This window comes from Vulpes lagopus, chromosome 15 (assembly GCF_018345385.1).
Source record: "Vulpes lagopus strain Blue_001 chromosome 15, ASM1834538v1, whole genome shotgun sequence".
NCBI classification, from domain to species: domain Eukaryota; kingdom Metazoa; phylum Chordata; class Mammalia; order Carnivora; family Canidae; genus Vulpes; species Vulpes lagopus.
This window is the reverse complement of record NC_054838.1, coordinates 37,248,081-37,271,140: the sequence shown is the minus strand read 5'-3', so window position 1 is coordinate 37,271,140 and position 23,060 is coordinate 37,248,081. Positions and strand designations below refer to the sequence as shown.

Sequence of the window (23,060 nt, the reverse complement as noted above, 5' to 3'; positions counted from 1 at the left end):
TGCTGTTCAAATAAATGTTTAATACATCTGTTTACATTTCATAAAAGCAGGATCAATTCATGATAAAATTTCAGAGATGACTATAAATATATGCTAATGTATAGTTTCTTCATCTTAAGGAATTATTAATAATGCATAAGGGCAGAGTAACACACATTTAATTCCATTCTAAAATGCCATGCACAGACACATCTGTCACACTTAAAATGACATAATGGATATTTAATGGTAAGTGCCATAAAGCAATTCTAGTTATTTCCTTGACAATATATAATAAAACAAAACAAAAAAATACCAGAAAGCAAAAAACAGAAAGACAGAAAAGGAAACAGGGTAGAGAAGGCAGAGGCAGGGAGAAAGGCAAGGAAAGAAAGAGAGATTGAAACACAGAGACCGAAAGCATAGCCATCTGACTACAAAGGAGCTTTTCTCCTTTCTGGTTTAAAATCTACTCACAAGAAAGGAATTCCAAAAATTTCTAATGGCAATAATCAGAAATATTAATTCAAATAAAAAGATGAATAACTCCATGAGATGAGATTTCCGTTATAGTTAAAACTATTTCAAAAAAAAAAAAAAAAAAACTATTTCATACACAAAACCCAAAACAGGCCTTACGAAAATTTTGACCAAACTTCTATCTTCCTTAATTTCTGGGTCTTTCTGCTTAATTTCATCATTCCTCTCAAAAAGGGCTTTCCATTACATCGTACATTTAAGAGTACAAAATAGCTGAATTTTTTGTCATGTTCCCACATAAACTTCTAAATATTCAATTGTTTTGAAACGATTTATGATATTTTAAGCAAATTATTCAAAATTCTTCTTCCTCTACCCTAACTGCTGACTGAGGGAAGACAAGTCACAAAAATCCTCAGAGATTTGATTTCCTCACCAGAAAAGGGACAATGCTATATTACATAATCTCTGACTTGCTCCCTACTCTAAAAATCTATGATCCTCCGAAACATTAAGAATCGGTATTATTCACTTTAAAGGCAAATACTTCTGTTTACGGAATTTTGCAACAAGTCAAATGAACTGAAAGTACCACTGAGTCAGCATATAGTCCATGAATTCCTTAACCTCAGTTATTTTTAGGCTTGAATAAATAAACATTGAGATCTATGTCAAATACATAAACTGATTCCTACAGGGAAAGTGTGACTGAAGTTTGGCTCTACTAGGATAAATAACAAGTCCTCCCTCCCCACAAAAAAAAAAAAAAAAAAAAGGTGAGGGGTAAGGGCCAAATCTTGAGGGGTTTAAGGCATAGAAGAAATCCTGAAAGAATGGAAAAGAAGCTAGGATGGTGATATTGCAGAGGTAAAGAGTGTAGGATTAGAAATTAGTAAATATGTTTTAAATATGCTCTTTACTGTAAAAAATGTAAAAATGTAATCTCCATTTAGGAGACTACATTTAACAAGACAAATTTATCTTTTCTGTTTTCTCTCTGTAAAATACTCTAATATTCATACTGACTGCTCAGAGATAAAACCACCACTCTCAAATATGACCACATACGCATCTGTTCACACCAGTTTAGTTAATGTAGGTCAAAATTCACTTGTTTATCCTCAAATGTATTTATGTAATTTACATTTGTTTATGTAATTATGTAACTGACCTACATATTAGTCCAAAAAAGACTATTTTTCCCCCCACGGAAACTGAGCTGAATGCTTTGGAAAGCCAATATCTTCTAAGCATGGTTTATAGAATAAAAACAACTCAGAACCCCAGCTAGAGAACTCATACTCAAGGAAAATGCCATGGTAAATGAGCAGATACATGTGTGTCAATAAGGCACTTAAGATAGACATGTACTAATATTTTGAAGATGGTGTTAGTGAAAACAAATCTCATTCCACTGCCACGAGGACAGCTTTCCTTGCATAGCTTTTGTCCCCTGGGTGAGGGCATCAGAATGAAGACGTGAGGAACAGAACTGCCCTAACCAACCCACAGAGCTGCAGTGTGACACAGAGCTGGCCCAGCCAACTTGCTTGTCACTTGCTATGCTATGTGGATAATTTGCAACTAAAACTGGGATAATAAAGTAAAATATACAATAAATGCTAAAAGAAGTTGATGTTGAAAAAATGTGAAAGAGAGAAAAGGATACCTAATAATCCCTAAGCATCCAAAGTAAATATATGATAGTTGTTTTCTGTTTCAACTAGGAAGAGGACTTTAGGGTAAGCCCATCCAACCTTGCTACAGACATTTATATTTAGGGAAAATGTCCTGACTCTATATATTGTCAACTACTAGAACAGATTGCCAAGAGAGGCAGTGAGATTAAAGTTTCAGATTTTCTTTTAATTTTAATCTCATAATTTAACTATTGAGGTATCTTACAAATTTGCTGCTCACAATGAGATTCCAGGGGCCAAAAGCACTAGCATCACCTGGGAGCTTGTTGGAAATGCAGAAGCTAAGATCCCATCCCAGACCAACTGAATCATCACCTGCATTTTAATAAAATCTCCAAGTGATTTATATACACGCTAAAGTTTGAGAATTCCCTTATAGCTTTTACATCAGACATTTGAATTTGTAATAGTTCATTTTATACCTCTTGAACATTAATAAGTGTGTACTTTGGAATCAATAAAAAGGAATACCTCATTTTAACAACAAAATCTTTCTTTTTCACCTTTTTTGGAACTATTTTCTTCCTGCTTTTCTAAAGAATAATTTATTTGTCTTTTTTTAAGATTTTATTTATTTATTCATGAGAGACAGAGAGGAACAGACATAGGCAAAGGGAGAAGCAGGCTCCCTGCGGGGAGGCTGATGCGGGACTAGATCCCAGGACTCCAGGATCACGCCCTGAGCCGAAGGCAGATGCTCAACCGCTGAACCGCCCAGGTATCCCAACTAAAGAATAACTTAAAGAACACTATTTCACCTAGCTGATATTCTTTTAAGGTGAAAGCCACATCAGTCCAACTCATACTCATTCACACAGTTCTTCTATCAGTAGAATGTAATAGAAATTATAAGGGATATAAGCTAAAATCCAAAATACAGTCAAAAACTTCAGCAAAGTGTTCAGAAACTTTAATGATTATAAAAGTCTTAGGACTCTAAGTTAAACAAGGTTGGCTTGCTATAACAGATTTCCCTAATGTGATTCATACTAGAAGTTGCTAGTGATTTTAAAAGGTAAAGAGAGTCTCATCTTTCATAAGAATCCCTGAAAATATCTTAAAATGACACCTGCAAGAAGGGTTTTTTGCAAAATAGTACAATTGGTACAATTACAAATGATACCACTGGAATTGGATATCCAATTCCAAAAGCATCTTATTAACACTCAGGCAAGAAACAGAAGTTAAACTTAGCAATTGTGCATCAGAGCATGATGTTTCTGTGACAGAAGACATTAGATCTGAGAAGCTCAACTGCTTGCCATTATCTGATTCTAAATATTATTCTCGTGCTGAAGGTGCCAAAGTAGCTCAAAGCCATAAGAATTACATACTCCGTTTTAATGAACAAACAAATCACTTCAGAAAGCTTTCCATTCAGAGGACCCAGGCTGCCACAAGCGACTTACTCTCTAAGGCCTGCAAACCCGAAGTTACGTTTTCCTCTTCCTTTTATTTTGCATTTTAGGATGACAGGAACAGGATAACAGCCAGCAATCAAGTCACCATCCAGGCCCCACCAGCACAAAGAGGCTTTGTGATTGACAAGAGCATATATAAAAAAGGGAGGAGACCCACTTTTTTCTTCCTCTAGGGAAGACGATGGCTGAAATTTTAGAACTTAAAAGCTTCTCCCATTTCGACCAGTTCACCTTGCAGGTAAACATCTTCCTGGTTCAGTGACTCAGTAACACATTACAGGCAGAATCTGTGCTGAAAACTGATCATGGTGGAAAAATATTCTTTCACTGTGAATTTCAGCTCAGTGAAGCTGTAAGTAAAGTCCTTCCTCCCCTGGGAAGCCCTGTCACTGAACCTGTGCAGCACAAAAAATAAGCCTTCGTGAGTGGAGACTTAATCTGACATTTTAAGGATACAGACTGAAATAAATCCAAATATTTCCAATTTTTGCTGTGACTTTTTAAAAAAAATAGATCAATGAAGAAAAAATTGATTATACAGATATTAATATAATTTCCTTCTATGCCCTTCCATTCAATAATTTTCTATGGCAAGGATAGTGACTTGAAAAACTTCACCCAAAATAAACAAAGTACAGCAAAATTCTTCTTCAAAATATAATCAATATCAATATATGATCAAATATAATCTATGAAATACATATTAAAATATAATCAAGTTATAAACTAATCATTTCTTTTTCCAAGAACTGTAAGCTTAATTTTCATTCAAGTTAAATTGGAATGTATTAGCAATGAACTTTCTAGGTATTTAAAAAACATCGAGGCAGCCCAGGTGGCGCAGTGGTTTAGCGCCGCCTGCAGCCCAGGGTGTGATCCTGGAGACGAGTCCCACGTCAGGCTCTCTGCGTGGAGCCTGCTTCTCCCTCTGCCTGTATCTCTGCCTCTCTCTCTCTCTGTGTCTCTATGAATAAATAAATAAAATCTTAAAAAAAAAAAATAAAAAACATCCTCATGATCGGTTTTTAAATGTCAATCTATGACTTTTCATTTTGATAAGCAAGAATGCATTAGACTTATATTTGAGAATATGTTCACTAAAAGCCTGTTTCATATAAATAAATTTATCTCATCTTTCATCTGTTTTTCTCCAATTAAATAAGTACTTTTGATATATGTATCATATCTGCATATATTTCTGAAATTTGTCTTGGTTGGCAAGCCTCTAAGACCTTTTTTAAACTGCACTTTTCAAAAGTTACTACCAAGTAAAAAATTTAACATCCTAACTCAGAAATATCCAAAAAAAACTTAAGCACAATGTTATATTAGCAATCTTACATACACTTGGGACTTCTATTGTAGCTTCCTCTTTTGTTTTCCTTCTAATTTCAAAGTGTAGTGTCTCACAACTAAGAGCATGCATATTCTCAACTGCAGTTCTGACAATTCTGGAAAGAGTTAACAAGCCTTGCAGTGCACAAGCATATTCTCCATTCTGTCATTCTCCAAGGGACTACTCTTTCAAACATACCTGAGAAAAAAGGTAAGTTTCTGGATGTTCTCTTTCAGTGTGTATGCCTATGTGCCCACAAAAACCAGTAGAATCCCTGAGATGCAGCAACCAGAGGTATATTTAATGGTGATATCACAAGAAACATCATGCCACTGTGCAACAAAGGTCTGCTTCCAGATCAGTTTTTTTTAATAACACACTAAGTGATATAATTTACATAATATACAGCTCAGTATTTAAAGTGTAACATTCAATGATTTTTATAGTCCCAGCCTTGTGTAGCCATCATCATCATTACTTTTGGAACATGTTCATCACCATTAAAAAAATACTCATTTGTATTTTTTTGTAGTCCTCTCCCATTCCTTGCAGTCTCCTAGTCATAGGCAATGCAAATCTTTCTATCTCCATGGATTTGCCTCTTTTGGACACATCAGATAAATGGAATCATATACTATGTATGTGATCTTTACAGCTCAGACTTAAATAATAAAAACAGCTAACATTTATTGTATGTGTACAATATGATAGCCATTTAATTATTAAAATAATCCCATGAAGTACTATTATTATTATTACCACTTTAACATGAGAAAGCTGAGGCACAGAGAGGCTTAAGTAACTTAGCCAGGATCACAAAACAAGCTAGACTGAAGTGAGAATTTGAACATAATTCAGTCTGGCTCCATAGTTGATGCTCTTAACCAACCCTGCTACACTACAGTGCCCTTTAATTACCTGTAAGCGAACTCACATGGTAGAAAACAATAGAAACAAAGAGTCAGGCTTGAAAACACCATAGTGAATTACAGTATTCCTCATAACCAATAAAATAACATCAAATTTGTACATCTGTATCAGCAAAGTCTAAGAACTTTCTGTGATTAATAATAATTCTCTTTAAACAAGAGGATAACATATAGAAGAGGATTTCCAGAACCTGAAAGAACAGATGCTTGGAATCATTTTATCAGTCATGTTCAGATTATTAAGAGTTATCACCAGTTTCTTTTAGTGAGGAACTGAAGACTGGTATCAGAATCCTTTCTACAGCTTCTAATAATTTGTTGTATGCACCTGTGCAAGTGGATGTGACTATAAGTATGTGTCATTAAAGAGAAGCCTTCCTGCTTAGACTAATCCCAGAAAGTTCTTGGTCTTTTCTAATGCAGATATGCGAAGAAAAGGCATTTCATCATCCATGATATGATATGATCTCATTTGAGAAGTTGGAGAGAGAACATAAAAATATATATGTGAAAGGAGAGGAGAAAAATATATATATTCACTTCACAAAACAAGTGAAGGAGGGTGGAAGAAAAGGAGGAAGGAAAAAGGAAGGAAAGGAGGAAAAGAGGGAAAAGAGGAAGACTGAGGGAGAGAAGGCAGGCAGGTGGACTGGAGAGAAAGATGGACAAAGACATAGCAAATGGCCAATAAAGATACACACAAAGGTGATAGTTATTCTCTAAAAGGTTTTGTTTGGTAGTATTTTCTACAATGAGCAAATATATATATATATATACACACACACACACACTTATATTTTTATTTATTATATATTATAGTAAATATTAATTATAACTTAATTTGCCCTCTCACGTGTTCTATAATTCTTAATTATCTATTATATTCTTAATTATTATAAATTATTATATATTATATGTATTATATTATTATATATTGTATTAATTATAGTCTTAATTTGAGGCTATTTGCCCTCTCATGTGTTCTACAAAATTCTGGCTATTTTCTAATTCACAAGTCATCAGGACTCATTACAGAGTAAGTTTTATCATTCTTCTATACTCATTATAATTCCCAAATTTAAAAATCTCTCTAGGCATTCTATTATAACTCAACCAAATAAAGCCAAAAGATAATTATTAAAAGCATCTGCAAGTACTTATTTATTGTGTCTTCACAACTAAATAGCTTCAAGCTTCTATATTTATCATTTATAAATTATATTCAACTCCAAATAATTTTAATCTCATTTTCAAAACCAATATATTTATATCTCAAGCCTGAATAAGATGGAATAACTTATAATTATGACTACGGTGTACATGTGTGAAGTTTTTATAACTGGAATCCCTGGTTTCAGCTAATACTCTAGATCTACTATAGTAATATAGTATAGTATTTATATAGTATAGTATTTGGGTTAAGAATGAATAATAAATTTAATTCACAGGAGTTTGTAATTTCAGACTTCAATTACTACTCCTACTAGTAGTCCAGTCTAAAAAGACTCCTATTAAAAGACTTTCCTTTAATCGAAAGGAAGCCTACATGGAGACAGTAGTTGGCCTACACCTTGGAGTAGCAGCAGATCTGCAGGCCAATTTTTGTAATAGATGCCTGAAATATTAATGCATTACATAAAAAGCTGAAAAGCCCTTCCCAGTTGTCTTAATTCAAGCTATTATAACAATGCCAGACAACGGATGGCTTTAAAAAACAACAAAAGTCTATTTCTCACAGTTCAGAGGCTGGGAAGCCCAAGACCAAGGTGCCAGCCAATTCAGTGTCTGGAGATGTTCACTTCCTCACGGAAAGCTGACTTCTCACTGTTATCTCATAGGGCACAAGAAGCATGGGAGCTCTCGTGAGCCCTTTCTATAAGGGCAATCATTCTACTCACGAGGACTCAGGCCTCGTGATCTAATCACCTCTCAAAACCCTCATCACCCTGGAGGTTAGGATTTCAACACATGAATTGTGGTGGGACACAAACATTCAGACCATAGCACTAGCTTCACGATTTACCAAGAAGGTGATATACCAGCAAATTCTGGGAAAATACTACCTTTTAACTACACGGAAGATACACAAAAATCAATATAGATCTTTTAAGTACAAATGGCCACTCTAGCCAACATAACTTAGGCCCCCTCTTACCCTACTGCTATTAGTAATTGTTTCTTCTTTCTTATTTCTCCTCTTCATCATTCCCACCTCTACAGGTAAGAGATGAAACAGTCAACTGCATAAGAACAGGGTGAAGTGCACAGCAGCTGTCTGAAAAATGATCAAAAAAGTGCTGCCGAGATTTTTTTCAGGAGTCACCTGTGGCTTTATTTATGATATAATATGATACAGTATGATGCATCAAGGAATTTGGAACTGGGAGGGAGAAGGATACTCTGGCCATTCTTTTGTTTGTTTAATTCCAGTTAATTAACATACAGTGTTACATTAATTTCAGGTGTACATAGTGTGATTCAACAATTCTGTACATCACTGGGTGCTCATCACAACAAGTGCACTCCTTAATCCTTGTTTGGTTCCATTCTTTATCCATTTTAACCTTGTTAATATTTTTTTTAACTAGTCTTCAATGGATGGACTAGCAACTATTTGAGAGTAAGGCTGGCAACAGAAAGACATGGCCAAATCTTGCTGCACCAGGTATTTGGGGCCAATACACTTCCTTCCTCCTCACTCCACTCTCCTCCCCACCCACCTGCCCCCACAGCACCCATCCAACCTATATATTTCCAGGACCTCTTCTTCTCAAGCCCCACTTACTGTGCTGCCTCAACACCCCTCCAGTCAGATGGCATCAGAGCAGGGAACAGGGAGAAGAAAGAAAAGGGAAGACAAGTGAAAGGAAAGCCCCAGGTTAAACTATAATCCCAATCTCTTGGGTCTTCAGTTTGCAGTATTAGCCTATTTTTCTTTCTTTTTTTTTTTTTTTTTTTTTTAAGATTATTCATTTGAGGAGGGAAAGAAAAGAGGGAGAGAGAGAGAGTCTTAAGCAGACTTCTCACAGAACATGAGCCCAATGTGGGCCTTCATCTCACAACCCTGAGATCATGACCTGAGCCAAAACCAAGAGTCGGACACTTAACCAACTGAGCCAGCCAGGCTCCCCTGTTTCATTTTGTTTTAACTACTGTTTTCCTAAGAGGTCCAATTCTGTTCTTCTATCCTTCACTTCTCAACTCCTATGCTCTGAGCTCTTGCTCTGACAGGGGACTCTATGGAGTAGCTCAAGAACTGGATAATTCCCAATCCTTCTGCTTTAGCTCTAACATATTGAAAATGAATGTACTTTCCCAAAAATATATTATCATAAATATTATTTGTTTGTTTCTATAGTACCACTGGCACTATACTTCAAGTACATTTTACAGATTCACTTATAGGTTAACTTTTAAGGACTGGCTTCCTTGGAAACTTAAGTATCATTTAAAAAATTATTTTCTTATAGGGATATCTGTTCTATATTCTCACGGCCACAGGGATAATCTTATGGATGAAAAATTTAAAAATAAACCAGGCAAATAATTTATCAAAGCCACAGGATTAGTAAATGGTAAAGCCAAAACCTAAACAGAGGTCTATTCGAAGGTGAAGCACTGAAGACTATACAATTTCTATTATGCCATGGAACCTCCAAAACACATGTATGTTTTTCATTAAGTGAAAATTCTGAAAAGCTAAAAATTTTACTTCTAAACATTAGATACTTTAAATTCAGTATCATTTATTCAAACATTGACTGGGTACTCTTTTACCCAAACCATCTCCAGCAATAATCACCAACACTAATAAACTATGATGGACATACATCATCAGGAAAAAAAAAATCTAAATTATTTCAAGAATTCACCAAAATTGTTAGAAATTTACTACATTATTTCTCTTACTCATGAATATTTGATTTGCTGAGACTTCTGTAAAGGTAACAAATTCTTATACCCAAGAGGGATTTCCTGTTGCCCAAAACAGAAATGCTTTATTGAAAAATGCTTTGTTAAAATCTGAGTTGTCTTTCCAAAATAAAAATATTTTCATTTCTCTTAACTACTTAAGAAGAATGATTTATAAGAATTATTCTTTTACTGGAGCACCTGGGTGGCTGAGTCAGTTGAGTGTCTACCCCGAGTCCCAGGATTGAGCCCCACAGCAGGCTCCCTGCTCAGGGGGTAGTCTGCTGCTCCCTTTGCCCTTTCCCCTGCTTGTGCACTCTCATTCTCAAATAAATAAAGTCTTCAATGGATGGACTAGCAAAATCTTTAAATAAATAAACAAAATTTTAAAAAAGAACTATTCTGTCAAAATAAATGCAACTGTAGAACTTGGAACAAATGACTTCTTGTTCAGGACATAGCTATTATTACTATTAAATTCTTGCTAGATTGTATCTTACAGATTCAAAAGAAATAGAACTTTATTGTACCAACTTAATTTAAGTGAACAGTGCTAACAGAAGTTAAAATTATTTTTAACAATTTTAGTCAGAAGTGTACATCAGGTTCTTTGTACAAAAACAGATAAACGTAATTACAATTTATCCTTTATTTTAACTGCAAACTGCCACCTTGATTCACAAAGGGGCTCCAAAATCCAGTGGAACCTCAGAACTACTATGGGACTAAAACAAGCCTACACCAGCAGCATGTTAATGGTGCAAACTTTTCGCTTATTTAGCAACGTGTGGATGTCAGCACTTCTCGAACTTTGACATCAGTAAAAATAAAATATTTACAGTAGGAAAACCACCCAAAAATGCCATTTTTCTTCTTGAAAATAAAACTGCAAAAACAACTGACCACTTCTAATGTGACTGAGTCCCTTAAGACTGAGTCTTAAGTCTGTAAGAAGTCAAATTTTAAGTTGACAGGATTTCTCCAAACAATATTTCTCTTTGCTTTCTACTAAAAATAAACACTTATATTCGATATAAAATTTTGAGCAATTTATTGAGGCTCAATATCAAAAGCTGACAGGCAACAAGTGAAAGCAGATTTGCCACAACTTCCATCGATAGATGGAGTATGTTCACCACATGGGCAGACTAATTTCCTCTCCCAAAAAAAGAAAGTCAGATTACAGACATCCGACTTGATCATAAGCTCTGCATTGTCAGAGAAAGTGATTTATAAGATGTTGAACTTAGGTTTTCTCACTTTTTACACTTGCTCTGAAGAAAGCAACAGTCCTAAAGATCTCTATACTTTATCTTTGCATAGGGCAGATTTTATATGCTTAGTAAGCTCACTAGTTTAGGTGCCAATTATGGAAGTACCTCAATTCACCTGCATATATCTTCTGAGGAATACTGGTCTCCCAAGCCCACGTCAATTTCTATTAACAAGTTCATTAACAGGGCAGCCCGGGTGGCTCAGCGGTTTAGCGCCGCCTTCAGCCCAGGGCATGATCCTGGAGACCTGGGACTGAGTCCCATGTCAGGCTCCCTGCATGGAGCCTGCTTCTCCCTCTGCCTGTGTCTCTGCCTCTCTCTCTCTCTCTCTCTCTCCTCTCTGTGTATTCTCATGAATAAATAAAATCTTTGGGGGAAAAAAAAGTTCATTAACATTTTAAGAATGACAATGAATTTAGAAAGCCAAAGGCCTAAGATTGTTCTATTTACTACATCTTCTATATATCAGTCCTCTTCCACTTAAACCGTATGTTCAAGGCATTCAAACAGAACTTCGATTTCCCCCAATCATTAACATGATCTCTCTCAGACAGATAGGTCTAGCTATCTATGTTGACATTTTGGACTGCATTTTAGAAAATTTTTCTTCTCTTTCCCAATCTCTCCTGCTTGTGCAACCTTCTTTTACTCACTTAAACTTTCTCATAGTCTAGTCTCTCTTGTCTAAAAAAATAATAAACTAAGAAGGAATCCAAAAGAAAACCTTATTCCTGTAACAACTTGCCCTTTCTCCTCTCAAACTTCTTGAGTTTATTGTACTAATTCTGCTTCCTCAGCTCACAGTTTTCTGCATTAAAATTTTTTCCCAACCTTATAAAAAAAATTGACAAATTTAATTACATATTTTTTAAAACAAACATCATGTCACATTTCTCAATCTACTAATCCAACTCAACAAAAATTTCTCTAGCTGGTTACCACTGACCACCAGGTTGTAGAGCAAATGAACATTTCTTAGCCCTTACCTTAATGAATATATTTACAGCATTAATACTAAAGATAATGCCCTCATTCTTGAAATCCTCCAGTTTAATTAATTTTCCTTCCTAGTTTATAGTCAATAATCACTACTCGTACTCTAATTTCTGCTAAAGCAATAATCACCACAGTAGGTGCTCACATGTATTAGCTCAGTGTTTTTTCGAAATCCTGTTACTACTCATTAGTGGTTCAAAGCAGCTTTTTAAATAAATAAAATAAATTAGAATTAAAAATATCCAAATGTATCCCATATAGTAAGGTTAAGTATTATTCTGGAAAATGTATGTGTGTATGTATTCACAATATAAAATTTAGTTCCTATTTTGGATCACAGTCAAAAAAGTTTGAAAGACACTGTGTCTAATTTAATCACCAGAGCCCAATCTATGAGGCACATATAATGATTTATACTTTTTAATAAAGAAATAAACTGAGTATACAGAAGTTGTATAATTTGTCTGTACTCAACCAGTTGGTGTGACAACCAAGCATAGCTTTATTTATCTCCTTATCTCCAAGTACCCAAGGGACATTTATATTTCTCAATGTGTGTGTCTCAAATGCACTTCAACCTCAGTATTTGCAAAACCTGTACTCAATTTCCACACATTTTCTAAATTGCTAATTTTCTAATTTCCAGTGTTTCTCTCTTCTTCATCCAAGCATCAATTCTTATAACTCAGATAGATCCACTCTTCACCATGTCATTATCATAAAATAACCTTCAGTCACGCTCCCACCATTTCCTTCCAGGGTAACTGCAATAGTATCCTACCTTACCTGCCATTATGCACTCCCCCCGCCCCCAAAACTCCAATTCACTCTCTGCTTTGCTGGAAGAAATCTCTTCAAAATACAAATCTCATTATTTAGGGCAAATTCTTCTAATCCTGAAGTAACACTTTAATAGTTCAAATGCCATATATAATTTTCTAGACTATATTTTTTGTGTAGGTTTATACAGTACTTCAAAACAGAACTTAATTGATAGTTAAAAGGCTTTTGTTAAAATCAGTAATGACTGAAAGACCCAAATCAAAAGTTCTTTACCTGCTGTTAAAGTTACTTCAAAGGTACAAGGCTATATTTATATTAGAAAATTCAAGGAAAATCACAAATGTCTTTCACTAAAAAACTGCAGATAGCCAATAAATAGTGTCATTTTCTTAAAAACAAAATATATCCATATCTTGAGACAAATGACAGTTTATTATTTGTACCTTCACAGAGAGTTGACTAGAATTCATTGATGGCAGGCATCAATACTGTTTCTAAATAATGTTTTAAACACAATAACAATCAACTTTAATTTGCACTGGATTTTTTTTAATATTTTATTTATTTATTCATGAGAGAGACACAGAGAGAGAGAGAGGCAGAGACACAGGCAGAGGGAGAAGCAGTCTCCATGCAGGGAGTCTGATGCAGGACTTGATCCCAGATCTCCAGGATCACGCCCTGGGTGGTGCTAAACTACTGATCCACCCGGGCTTCCCTGCACTGAATTCTAAAAAATGCAATGTTTTTCAATATTTATAGCAGATTAAGATATGTCTATCGTGAATAAGTCATACACAGTCCATAGATTATCTGCTATGACAACAAGTCAGAGCCTCTCAAACTACATGTTTAAACAAACTTGGATTTGTTGCTGGCTTTGCAAAGGCAGATGGAAAGAATTTCTAGCTAGGTACTCACCAGGATGGGATCAAAGTTATCATGATATGCTTTATGATACTATTTTAAATTATTTAAAGTGAAGCTGAATTATTTCATTTTTCTAATTTATGTGTTCTTCATATACAGATATCTAATGTTGAAAATAAAACCAATAAATAGTTTAAATGTGTAGCATGATTCATTGTTTTTTGTGAGCAGAATTAATGTGTAATAGTTTTGGCATGCTGTTTGTGTTGTTGTTGATTCTTTCCTTTGCTTTTCAGTTAAAACAACAAAGAACTAATGGTTCAAAAGAAACTCATTTCTTCTCTCCACATGACTGTTGGAAAGATTCTAATGAATCTGAAACAACAACTATAATAAATTCTTGACTTAAAAAAAAAAAACAAGTTGCTTTACTCATAAATACACATTTGGAAGTTTAAAGAAAAGTGCTTTAAAGGTATGCATGATACAAAATATTCTATGCAATTTCAACCATGACTTCTGCTTCATAGTGACAGACATGCTCTAAAACAAAGTTATGACCACAACATAAAAAATAATAAGATGATTGAACAATGAAAGCAGGATCATTATGAAGAATGCCCACTGGGGTTGTACAGAAAGACTTCTTTGAAAATATCTTCAAAATATTATACCTCAGTTCCTAACAGAATACTCGGCATATGGTGGTATCAACAGGCATGTGGATGGATGGATGCCAGTTGGTTAAAAACTAGAACAAAGCTAGAACTCTCTTCACATACTACCTTCCCTCAACCCAAGCCTCTAAAGTTTTCTCAGGATTCCATCTGAATGTAAGCCTTATTTCTAGTGTACAAATTAAAAGTCAAGATCACTATGTGAAAATGCATGTGGAAAAAAAAATGTACCTGTTAAAATATAACAAAAGAACTATTCAAAAGTAAGATGTTTTCATTACACATTTTAATAGCCGTCATTTTGGTACTAAGAACACTGCATTGCTTTTTAAGTGAAATCATACTATAACCATTACATCCTGCATGTCACTTTTAGAAAATAATTATGGAACTACTTCTTCAAGTTCCTTCTCTAGATAAATAAAATTGGCACATTTTTCTCTACAGTTAGCATAAAAACACAAGTTGATTAATTTCTAACAAAATGATTCCCTTATCCTCTCTTCTCAAAGGAAGATATAAATGGAGGCCTGGGGACAATATCATTTGATATTAACTAATTTTTTGCAATTAGAAGTAAAATTGTTAATAAATGAAAAGTGACCTCAAATATCTGTATATAAAACTGAATTTTAAGAATAAAATATTTTAATGCAACTAGACTCATTAACTGCTATGTACAGTGTTGTTCGTTCATTTCAAACACAAGCCAGACTTCAGACAAACATGTAACATTGTTTTGATTGTAGTACTTTATAAATGGTTTTATTTTACCGTTTGCCAAACCCCTTTTGTTGAGTTATTCAAACTAACTTCTGCCAAGAACACTAGGAATTTGGTGATAGTGCTTCTTTTAGGAGAAAACAACCCCTTTCCTCAGAAAACGAAAAATGTTTATCTTGGCACTAAAACCTTGTATTGAGCCTTCTGGAAAGTTTTAAATTGTTGTTTTTAACCTAGACTTTGTGACTGAAACAGGAAAAGGTTTCATAGCTCTACACCAAAATACATATTTATAGGACTGATTTTCTTTCTACACCAAAAATACTACATTGATGGCAGCAGTTTTCAAAGTACGATTTCTGAGGACCAAGCTAAAACTTGGGCATTATCACTATATTCAACATACAATTTGTTTTTTAAACCTCAAAAAATGACAACCAAGAAATGCTAACTGTTGATCAAATATGCTATCTTTAAGTGTCATACCGGGGACTGCTGCATTTAACCATCTATCTGTTCCTTTAGGAATTTTCACAAAAAGAAAATTTACTTGATATTGTATTTTTTTCCTGTGCCGGTCAACAGAAGACAGGTTTCTAAGTTCTTATCTATTTTCTATTTTCCCCACCGGATATGTTTTACCTTAAGACTAGACAGACATAAAGATCAACCATGTGAATTCTTTGCAAAACTGTCCCAATAATGTATCTGAATATAATATACAATTTTGGAAATTGATGAAATGATATAGTCATTGTCCCTAATTCCTCTCACACCTAAATTGTTAAAATATAAGAAAGAGTTCAATTTCACAAAGACCCTCAGAGAGCTGCAATGATTTTTGTCACTAATAATTGACAAAAAATATTATGTACCCATTACCAATCGTTTTTGCACATCAAGTTCTCCCCACCTTGAAATATGATCCATTTTTCCCTTTTAATGGTCTGGCTGTCCCTCTACAAGAATAATAGCAAGCAGCATCATTTTAAATGTGCATGTAAAATTTTTGATAAAGTCATAATAAGTTAAAATCATATTTTTGTGCTTATCAAATATTTATTAGGATGTTCTGACAGGAAATTAGTTGTTTTAAAATTCTGAGAATTTGAATTGTCTTATTTAGGTAAAGAGAAAAAAGTAAAGATATCTACCACATATTTCTTACTAAAATCTGTAACTTTTGTCAATCAAGTACAAATTTTAACTTTAGAAGTTTGGTCCTTCCTGCTGTGGTTGAATTCTGCCTATATCCAGAAAAATCAAGAAAAAGTCTATTCAAGTTAATGAAATAAGAGTGAAATAAATGGGAATTGCTGGTATCAATAACAGTTATGAAGGAGTAGACTCTTCCCAATCAAAAATCCCATTGTTGTACTGTTATGGTTATAGAATGACAGTATCCTTTTCACTGGCCTTGCAGTCTTGAGCCATCCTAACACTCCTCCACAGGCCTCACAGTTTCAGTGTCAACGAGAAATCCAACTCTTGACATTATGGACTAATTTAATATTTTAAAGACAAGTGATAAACACGGTATAGGTTACCTTTGCAGAAGATTTAGATTAAGCCCTACCATCACTTTTTTCTTATTTAAATTTAAAATGTTGACTGTTTGATAAGGAGAGTGAAGACTATCTAAAATCAGGTCCACAAAAAACAAAAATTCTCTTATCAGTATTTGAGACTATTAATTTATATATTCAGCTCTCAAAGATGAACCTGTATGTAGAATGTGAAAAAAACAAATCTCCTTTTTCCTTCTCTCTATTCACTAAGAAGCAGTGATTTATCTCTAACCACTCTAAGGAAAACAAAAAAACAAAAACAAAACCTCATGCCACTTGTGAGAAATAATTATTTAGGGAACTTTAGTTACATAGCTGATTTAAAAAAACCACAAAGGAACACTAATTTCTCTATTAAAATAAATATGTATAACCGGACATACCTGAAAAAGAACATGTACATGGCAGCTGTGATGCAGAACAAAAGGACCTACAACAAGGAGAAAATATATTACTTGCAAAAGAACACTAACATCATTTGTGTGTCTTTCTTTTTAAATTTTAATTCTAGTATAGTTACCATACAGTGTTATCTTACTTTTAAGAGTATGAGATGATTCATCAATTCCATATATCACCTGGCACTCAACATGACAATTGTACTCCTTAATCCCCTCACCTATTTACCCATCTCCTTACCCACCTCTCCTCTGGTACCAACCATCAGTCTGTTCTCTATACTTAAGGGTCTGTTTCTTGGGTGCCTGGGTTTCAGTCTGTTGAGCGTCTACCTTCAGCTCAGGCCATAATCTCAGAGTCCTGGGATTGAGTCCCCATGTCATCGGTTCTCCCTCTCCCTCTGCCTGCTGCTCCCTCTGCTTGTGCTCTCCCTCTGTCAAATAAATAAATAAAATCTTTTTTAAAAAGAGTCTCTTAGTTTGTCTCTCCTCTTTATTTTCCCTTGTTTTGTTTCTTAAATCTCACAGGTGAGTGAAATTATATGGTATTTCTGACTGACTTATTTCACTCCGCATTATAATCTCTTCATCTATGTCGCTGTATCATTTGTGTCTTATAAAAGCAAAACACCCATATTAAATATTGTGCCTGAAACTATTTTTTTAAAAGATTTTATTTATTTGAGAGAGTAAGCAAGAAAGAGAGCACAAGTAAGGGGAGGAGCACAGGGAAAGGGAGAAGCAGACTTCCTGCTAAGAGGGGGCCCAGCATGGCGCTGGATCCCAGAACCCCGGGATCATGACCTGAGACCAAGCTAGACACTTAACTGACTGAGCTGCCCAAGTGTCTCATGCTAAAACAACTTAAAGATGTGCAAAACTAATATTCAGGTATCATATTCTCTACCTTTCAAATAAACCATATAAGGCAATAATGAGTCTATATACACACACAAACAAAATTATATACATTATACAATATGTTTATGTATTATAATATGTATATATGTACATAGACTGGGTAGAAGGGTAACATGGTTCAAAACAGGACAACTTATCTCGAAGAATGCCTGGAAAAGCAAGTAACTTAAGGACAGAGACAATGGCTTTTATGTAATGAAGTTAGCAAATAAATGATAACTGTATTAACTGTTATACCAAGATGACCAGACTTTTTCAAATGTAAAATACAATTCAGTTGTCAACCAATTCTCATCAATAAGAAAAACTCCTAAAAATATAATCATCCTTTGTAGGATATAGACTAGCTATAAGAAAAATTCCTCTAGCACGGTAAACCTAAATTTAAAAGCTCCCCTCAAACACATCACACTAAACAAAACCAAGTAAGGTGTATATAGAGGGGCACCTGGGTGGCTCATTCAGTTAAGCATCTGACTTGATTTTGGCCCAGGTCATGATCCTAGGGTTGTAAAATCAAGCCCTGTGTCCTTTTCCATACCTGGCTTGGAGCCTGCTTAAGATTCTTTCTCTCTCCTTCTCCCACTGCCCCTTCCTCCCTATTCTCTCTCTTTAAAAAAAAAAAAAAAAAAAAAAATGTGTATATGGAAAGAATCCAGAATCCAAGTCCTGACCAAAAGCTAAGTTATGCCAACAAAGTGGAGCTCCATAAGTTGTTTCAAATCACTGAAAAACAGGGACACCTGGGTGGCTCAGTGGTTGAGTGTCTGCCTTCGGCTCAGGTCCTGATCCCAGGATCCTGGAATGAAGTCCCACATCGAGCTCCCCACAGGGAGCCTGCTTCTCCCTCTATGTCTCTGCCTTGCTCTCCGTGTCTCTCATGGATATATAAATAAAATCTTTAAAAAAAAAAATCACTGAAGGAATCCCTGGGCGGCTCAGCGGTTGAGCACCTGCCTTTGGCCCAGAGCGTGATCCTGGAGTCCCGGGATCAAGTCCCACGTCGGGCTCCCTGCATGGAGCCTGCTTCTCCCTCTGCCTGTGTCTCTGCCTCTCTCTCTCTCTCTCTCTCTCTCTCTCTCTCTCTCTCTCTGTGTGTGTCTTTCATGAATAAATAAATAAATAATCTTTTAAAAAAAGTCACTGAAAAACAAGTTGTAAAATGTATTCTTATGTTAACAACAGTGTAAACTAAACATGATAGTCAATGGCCTCTCCTAAACAAATGAATAATCTTTAACTGTAAAAGGGGTGACCACAAAGTACAACAAAAATGAATACAATACAAATAATTTCTAGTCAACTTAAGGAAAGTATAATAGTTTTGCTATTACAAATTATATTTCAAAGATCTGCCACCTTGGCTAAAGATAAGTACTATAAGCGTAACTGGAATGGCTCAGAAATCTATAAACCTACAAACCTAAAGAAAATAAGTATCAATTACTACAAAACAAATATTTTTATTTTTTATTATAGAGAAAATACAGAAAATATTTTTCTTTATGTAAAGTATATAAAATCCTTCTTTTTTAAAAAAATATTTTATTTATTTATTCATGAGAGACACAGAGAGGAGGAGGAAGAGTAGGAGGAAGAAGCAGGCTCCTCCCTGAGGCAGGGCTAGATCCCATGACCCTGGGATTATGACCTGAGCTGAAGGCAGACACTGTACTGACTGAGCCACCCAGGAGCCCCTGGAGTTCACTTTTTTATACAGTAGAGATTCAAGAGATGAAAATGTGTATGGGGAGAGGGGGGAATCTAAAGGATATTAATGTACAATTGACCAATTCATTTAACAAATATTTACTGAATTCCTATTATAAGCCACACACTATCCTTCAACTTACAACAGTATACAAGATGGACAAAGTCCTCGCCCTAATGAAAGTTATCTTTTAGTTAGGTAAAAAAAAGCATATCAGTTAATAAGAGCAGTTTTGGTGAAAACCAAAGCAGGATAACAAAATAAATGCAGGAAAATGGGGGTTGCTGTTTTATACAAAACATCCTTGGTCAAGGATGCAGAGACTTTACAGACACTGAGGAAATGGGAGATAAGCATGGGGATTAAATCAACAGAACCACTGAAAAGGTTCTGATTTTTATTATGAAAAATGTTCAGTATTGTGTCAAAGATGCTAAAGATTGAATTTTTAGTGACATAGTGCTTCAAAGTTTTCTAAATTAAATGTGCTAATTTACTAAACATCTTGACTTCCAAAAAAAAATGCTTTTCCAAATAAATGTAAATCTGTAGTGAAATAAAATTTTCTGTGTTTCAAATTACAGAATTTAAAGCTAAAAGGAACTTAGACCTCTATAGTTTTTCATATCAGGAAACTAATATGAGAAGGTAGGTGATCCATGCTTACCCTACTAGTTGTATATTGCATTTCCTTCATTAAACAAATATTGATCAAATTAGTTACTCTACAGCTGCTCTATGTAAGAATATTTAAATACAATTTTGACCCTCAAGGAGCTTACAGATACTGCTCCACAGTTCAGTTGTATAGCTACAGTTCACATGTGGCTAGTGAAATTTTTTAATAGCTTATTGATGTAAAATTAACATATTTAATTTTGTAAATGTTGACACAAGAGTGTATAATAAGTGGTATAATATCCCTTGAATGGAGATCCCTATAAAATCATCATAATCAAGATAACAAACACATTCATCACACCAAAAACTTCTTAATAGCATTTTATCATCTTTGTATCTGTAAAACCTGTAGTGATGTTACCTCTCATTCCCAATATTAGTAGTTTGTATCTTATTTTCTTGATCAGTCCGAGTATTGATATATTAGCTGCATTGATTTTATCAAAGAACAAACTTGTGGTTTCATTAATTTCCTCTATCATTTTTCTGTTTTCTATCTCATTGATTTCAATTTGATCTTTATCAGTTCTTTTTTCTCTTTGTTTTGGATTTCATTTGCTTTTGTTTTTCAATTTTCTTAAAGACAGAAATTTAGACCATTGATCTAGATTTTTTTCTTTTTTAATATCGGTATATAATGCTATTAATATTTCCCTAATATCTGCTGTACATGTATCCTGCTAATTTTGATAAGGTAGTTATTCCTTTTTATTCATTCGAAATAATTCCTAATTTTGCTTTTGCTTACTTCTGTGATCCATGACTTAGTTAGAAGTATGTTATTTAGTTTCCAAATATTTGGGGATTTTCAGTGACCTTTCTATTTTTACTGACTTCTTATTTGATTCCATTATGGTCACAAAATACTTTATATGACCTGATTATTTCTAAATTTATCAGGATTTATCTTATGTCCCAGAACATATCAGAATATATTCTATATATGAGGTAAATATCAATGAGTATTTTTTTTAAGTAATCCCTACACTCAACATGGGGCTCTAACTCACAATGCTGAGATCAACCAGGTACACCAACCTCCTCAATGTGCATTTTAAAAGAATGCGCATTGAACTGTTGCTGGGAGAAATAATCTATATGTATCAATTAGGTCAAGTTGGTTGACAGAGTTGTTCAAATCTTCTGTACCCTTAATGATTTGTCTGTTTGTTCAATTACTGAGAAAAGTTACCAAAATGTCCTGCTATAATTGTGGAATTGTCTCTACAATCTCTCTCCGCAGTTTTATCAGTTTTTCCTTGATGTATTTTGAAGTTTTGTTTTTAGGAATATAAACATTTAAAATTATGTCCACTTTATCATGATGAAATTATCTTATCTCTGATAATATTCTTTGGTCTGAATTCTGATAGTAATTCCAGATTTCTTTTAATACTATTAGTTATCCTTTTTTTTTTTTACTTTTAATTAATTGGGTCTTTATATTAGAAGTTCATTGCATGTAGGCATCTTGTTGTTTCTCATTTTTTATCCTATCTGAAAATCTCTTCATTGGCATTGAGTGTTCATATTTAGCATGACTATTGGTAAGTTCACAATTAAATCTATCCTGGTATTTATTTTTCTATTGTTTCTCATTTGTGTCCTTTTCCTGCCTTTTCTGAATTATTTTTTATGATTCCATTTTCTCTCCTTTGTTGGCTTATTATAGTGTTCATTTTAGGGCTTATAGCATAGATCTTTAAATTGATACAGTCTCCATTCAAGGGATATTATATCACTTAACATATAATATAGAACTTTTATACTTCCATTCCTACTCTGACCTTTGTGCTATTTCATCATCTATCATATTTTAATCTACATTATAAAATGACTATATTTTAACATTTTCTCTTTAAAAATGTAGATCTAAAATAACTTCCTTTGTTTTGAAAGATAGTTTTGCAGGGTGTAGATTTCTAGGTTGACAGATCATTTTATTTTAGTAGTTGGCTCAACAAATGTCACTTTAATATCTTCTTACAATTTGATTATGATGTATCTTGGAGTAGTCTTCTTCATGTTTCTTCTATTACAGTTTCATTAAATTTCTTGGACTGGTGGGGTTACAATTTCACCAAATTTGAAATTTTTTCAGCCATAATTACATCAATATTTTTTCCTCCCTTTTCTTCCTTAGAACTCAAATTAATATTCAGTAGGTCCCCTGAAGTTGTCCCACAACAAAGGTTCTCCTTTTTTTAAGAAAAAAAAATCTTTGTGTTTTATTTTGGGTTGTTACATCTTCAAGTTCACCAATATTTTCTTCTGCAGCATGTGTCATTAGTGTCATTCAGTAAATTTTCCATCTTACATATTGTAATTATCATCGCTATAAGTTTGATTTAGATTTTTCCCCCTATTTTCCGTGTCTCTAAATTTTTAGAACTATGGAATTAAGTTATAATAACTTTTTTTAAGATTTTACTTATTCATTCATGAGAGACACAGGTGGGGGGTGGGGGCAGAGACACAGGCAGAGAGAGAAACGCTTCATGCAGGGAGCCTGATGTGGGACTCAATCCCGGGTCTCCAGGATCACACCCTGGGCTGAAGCCAGTGCTAAACCACTAAGCCACCCGGACTGCCCATAATAACTCTTTTAAATGTCTTTGCCTACTAACTCTAAAGCTTTGTTTGGGATAGGTATTAATTGACATATTTATTGTGTCATTACAGGTCAAATTTTGTTTCTTAC

At 34.3% G+C, this 23,060-nt stretch overlaps 1 protein-coding gene across 1 annotated transcript in view; it reads right to left on the bottom strand.

Annotated features, from left to right (window-relative positions):
• The window catches only part of TMEM135 (transmembrane protein 135), a 223,463-nt gene that overhangs the window by 59,576 nt on the left and 140,827 nt on the right, over nt 1-23,060 (bottom strand). The window contains exon 6 of the mRNA XM_041729721.1: nt 17,032-17,078. Within this exon, the coding sequence (XP_041585655.1) occupies nt 17,032-17,078 (47 nt within the window). The remainder of the gene's footprint in view (nt 1-17,031; nt 17,079-23,060) is intronic.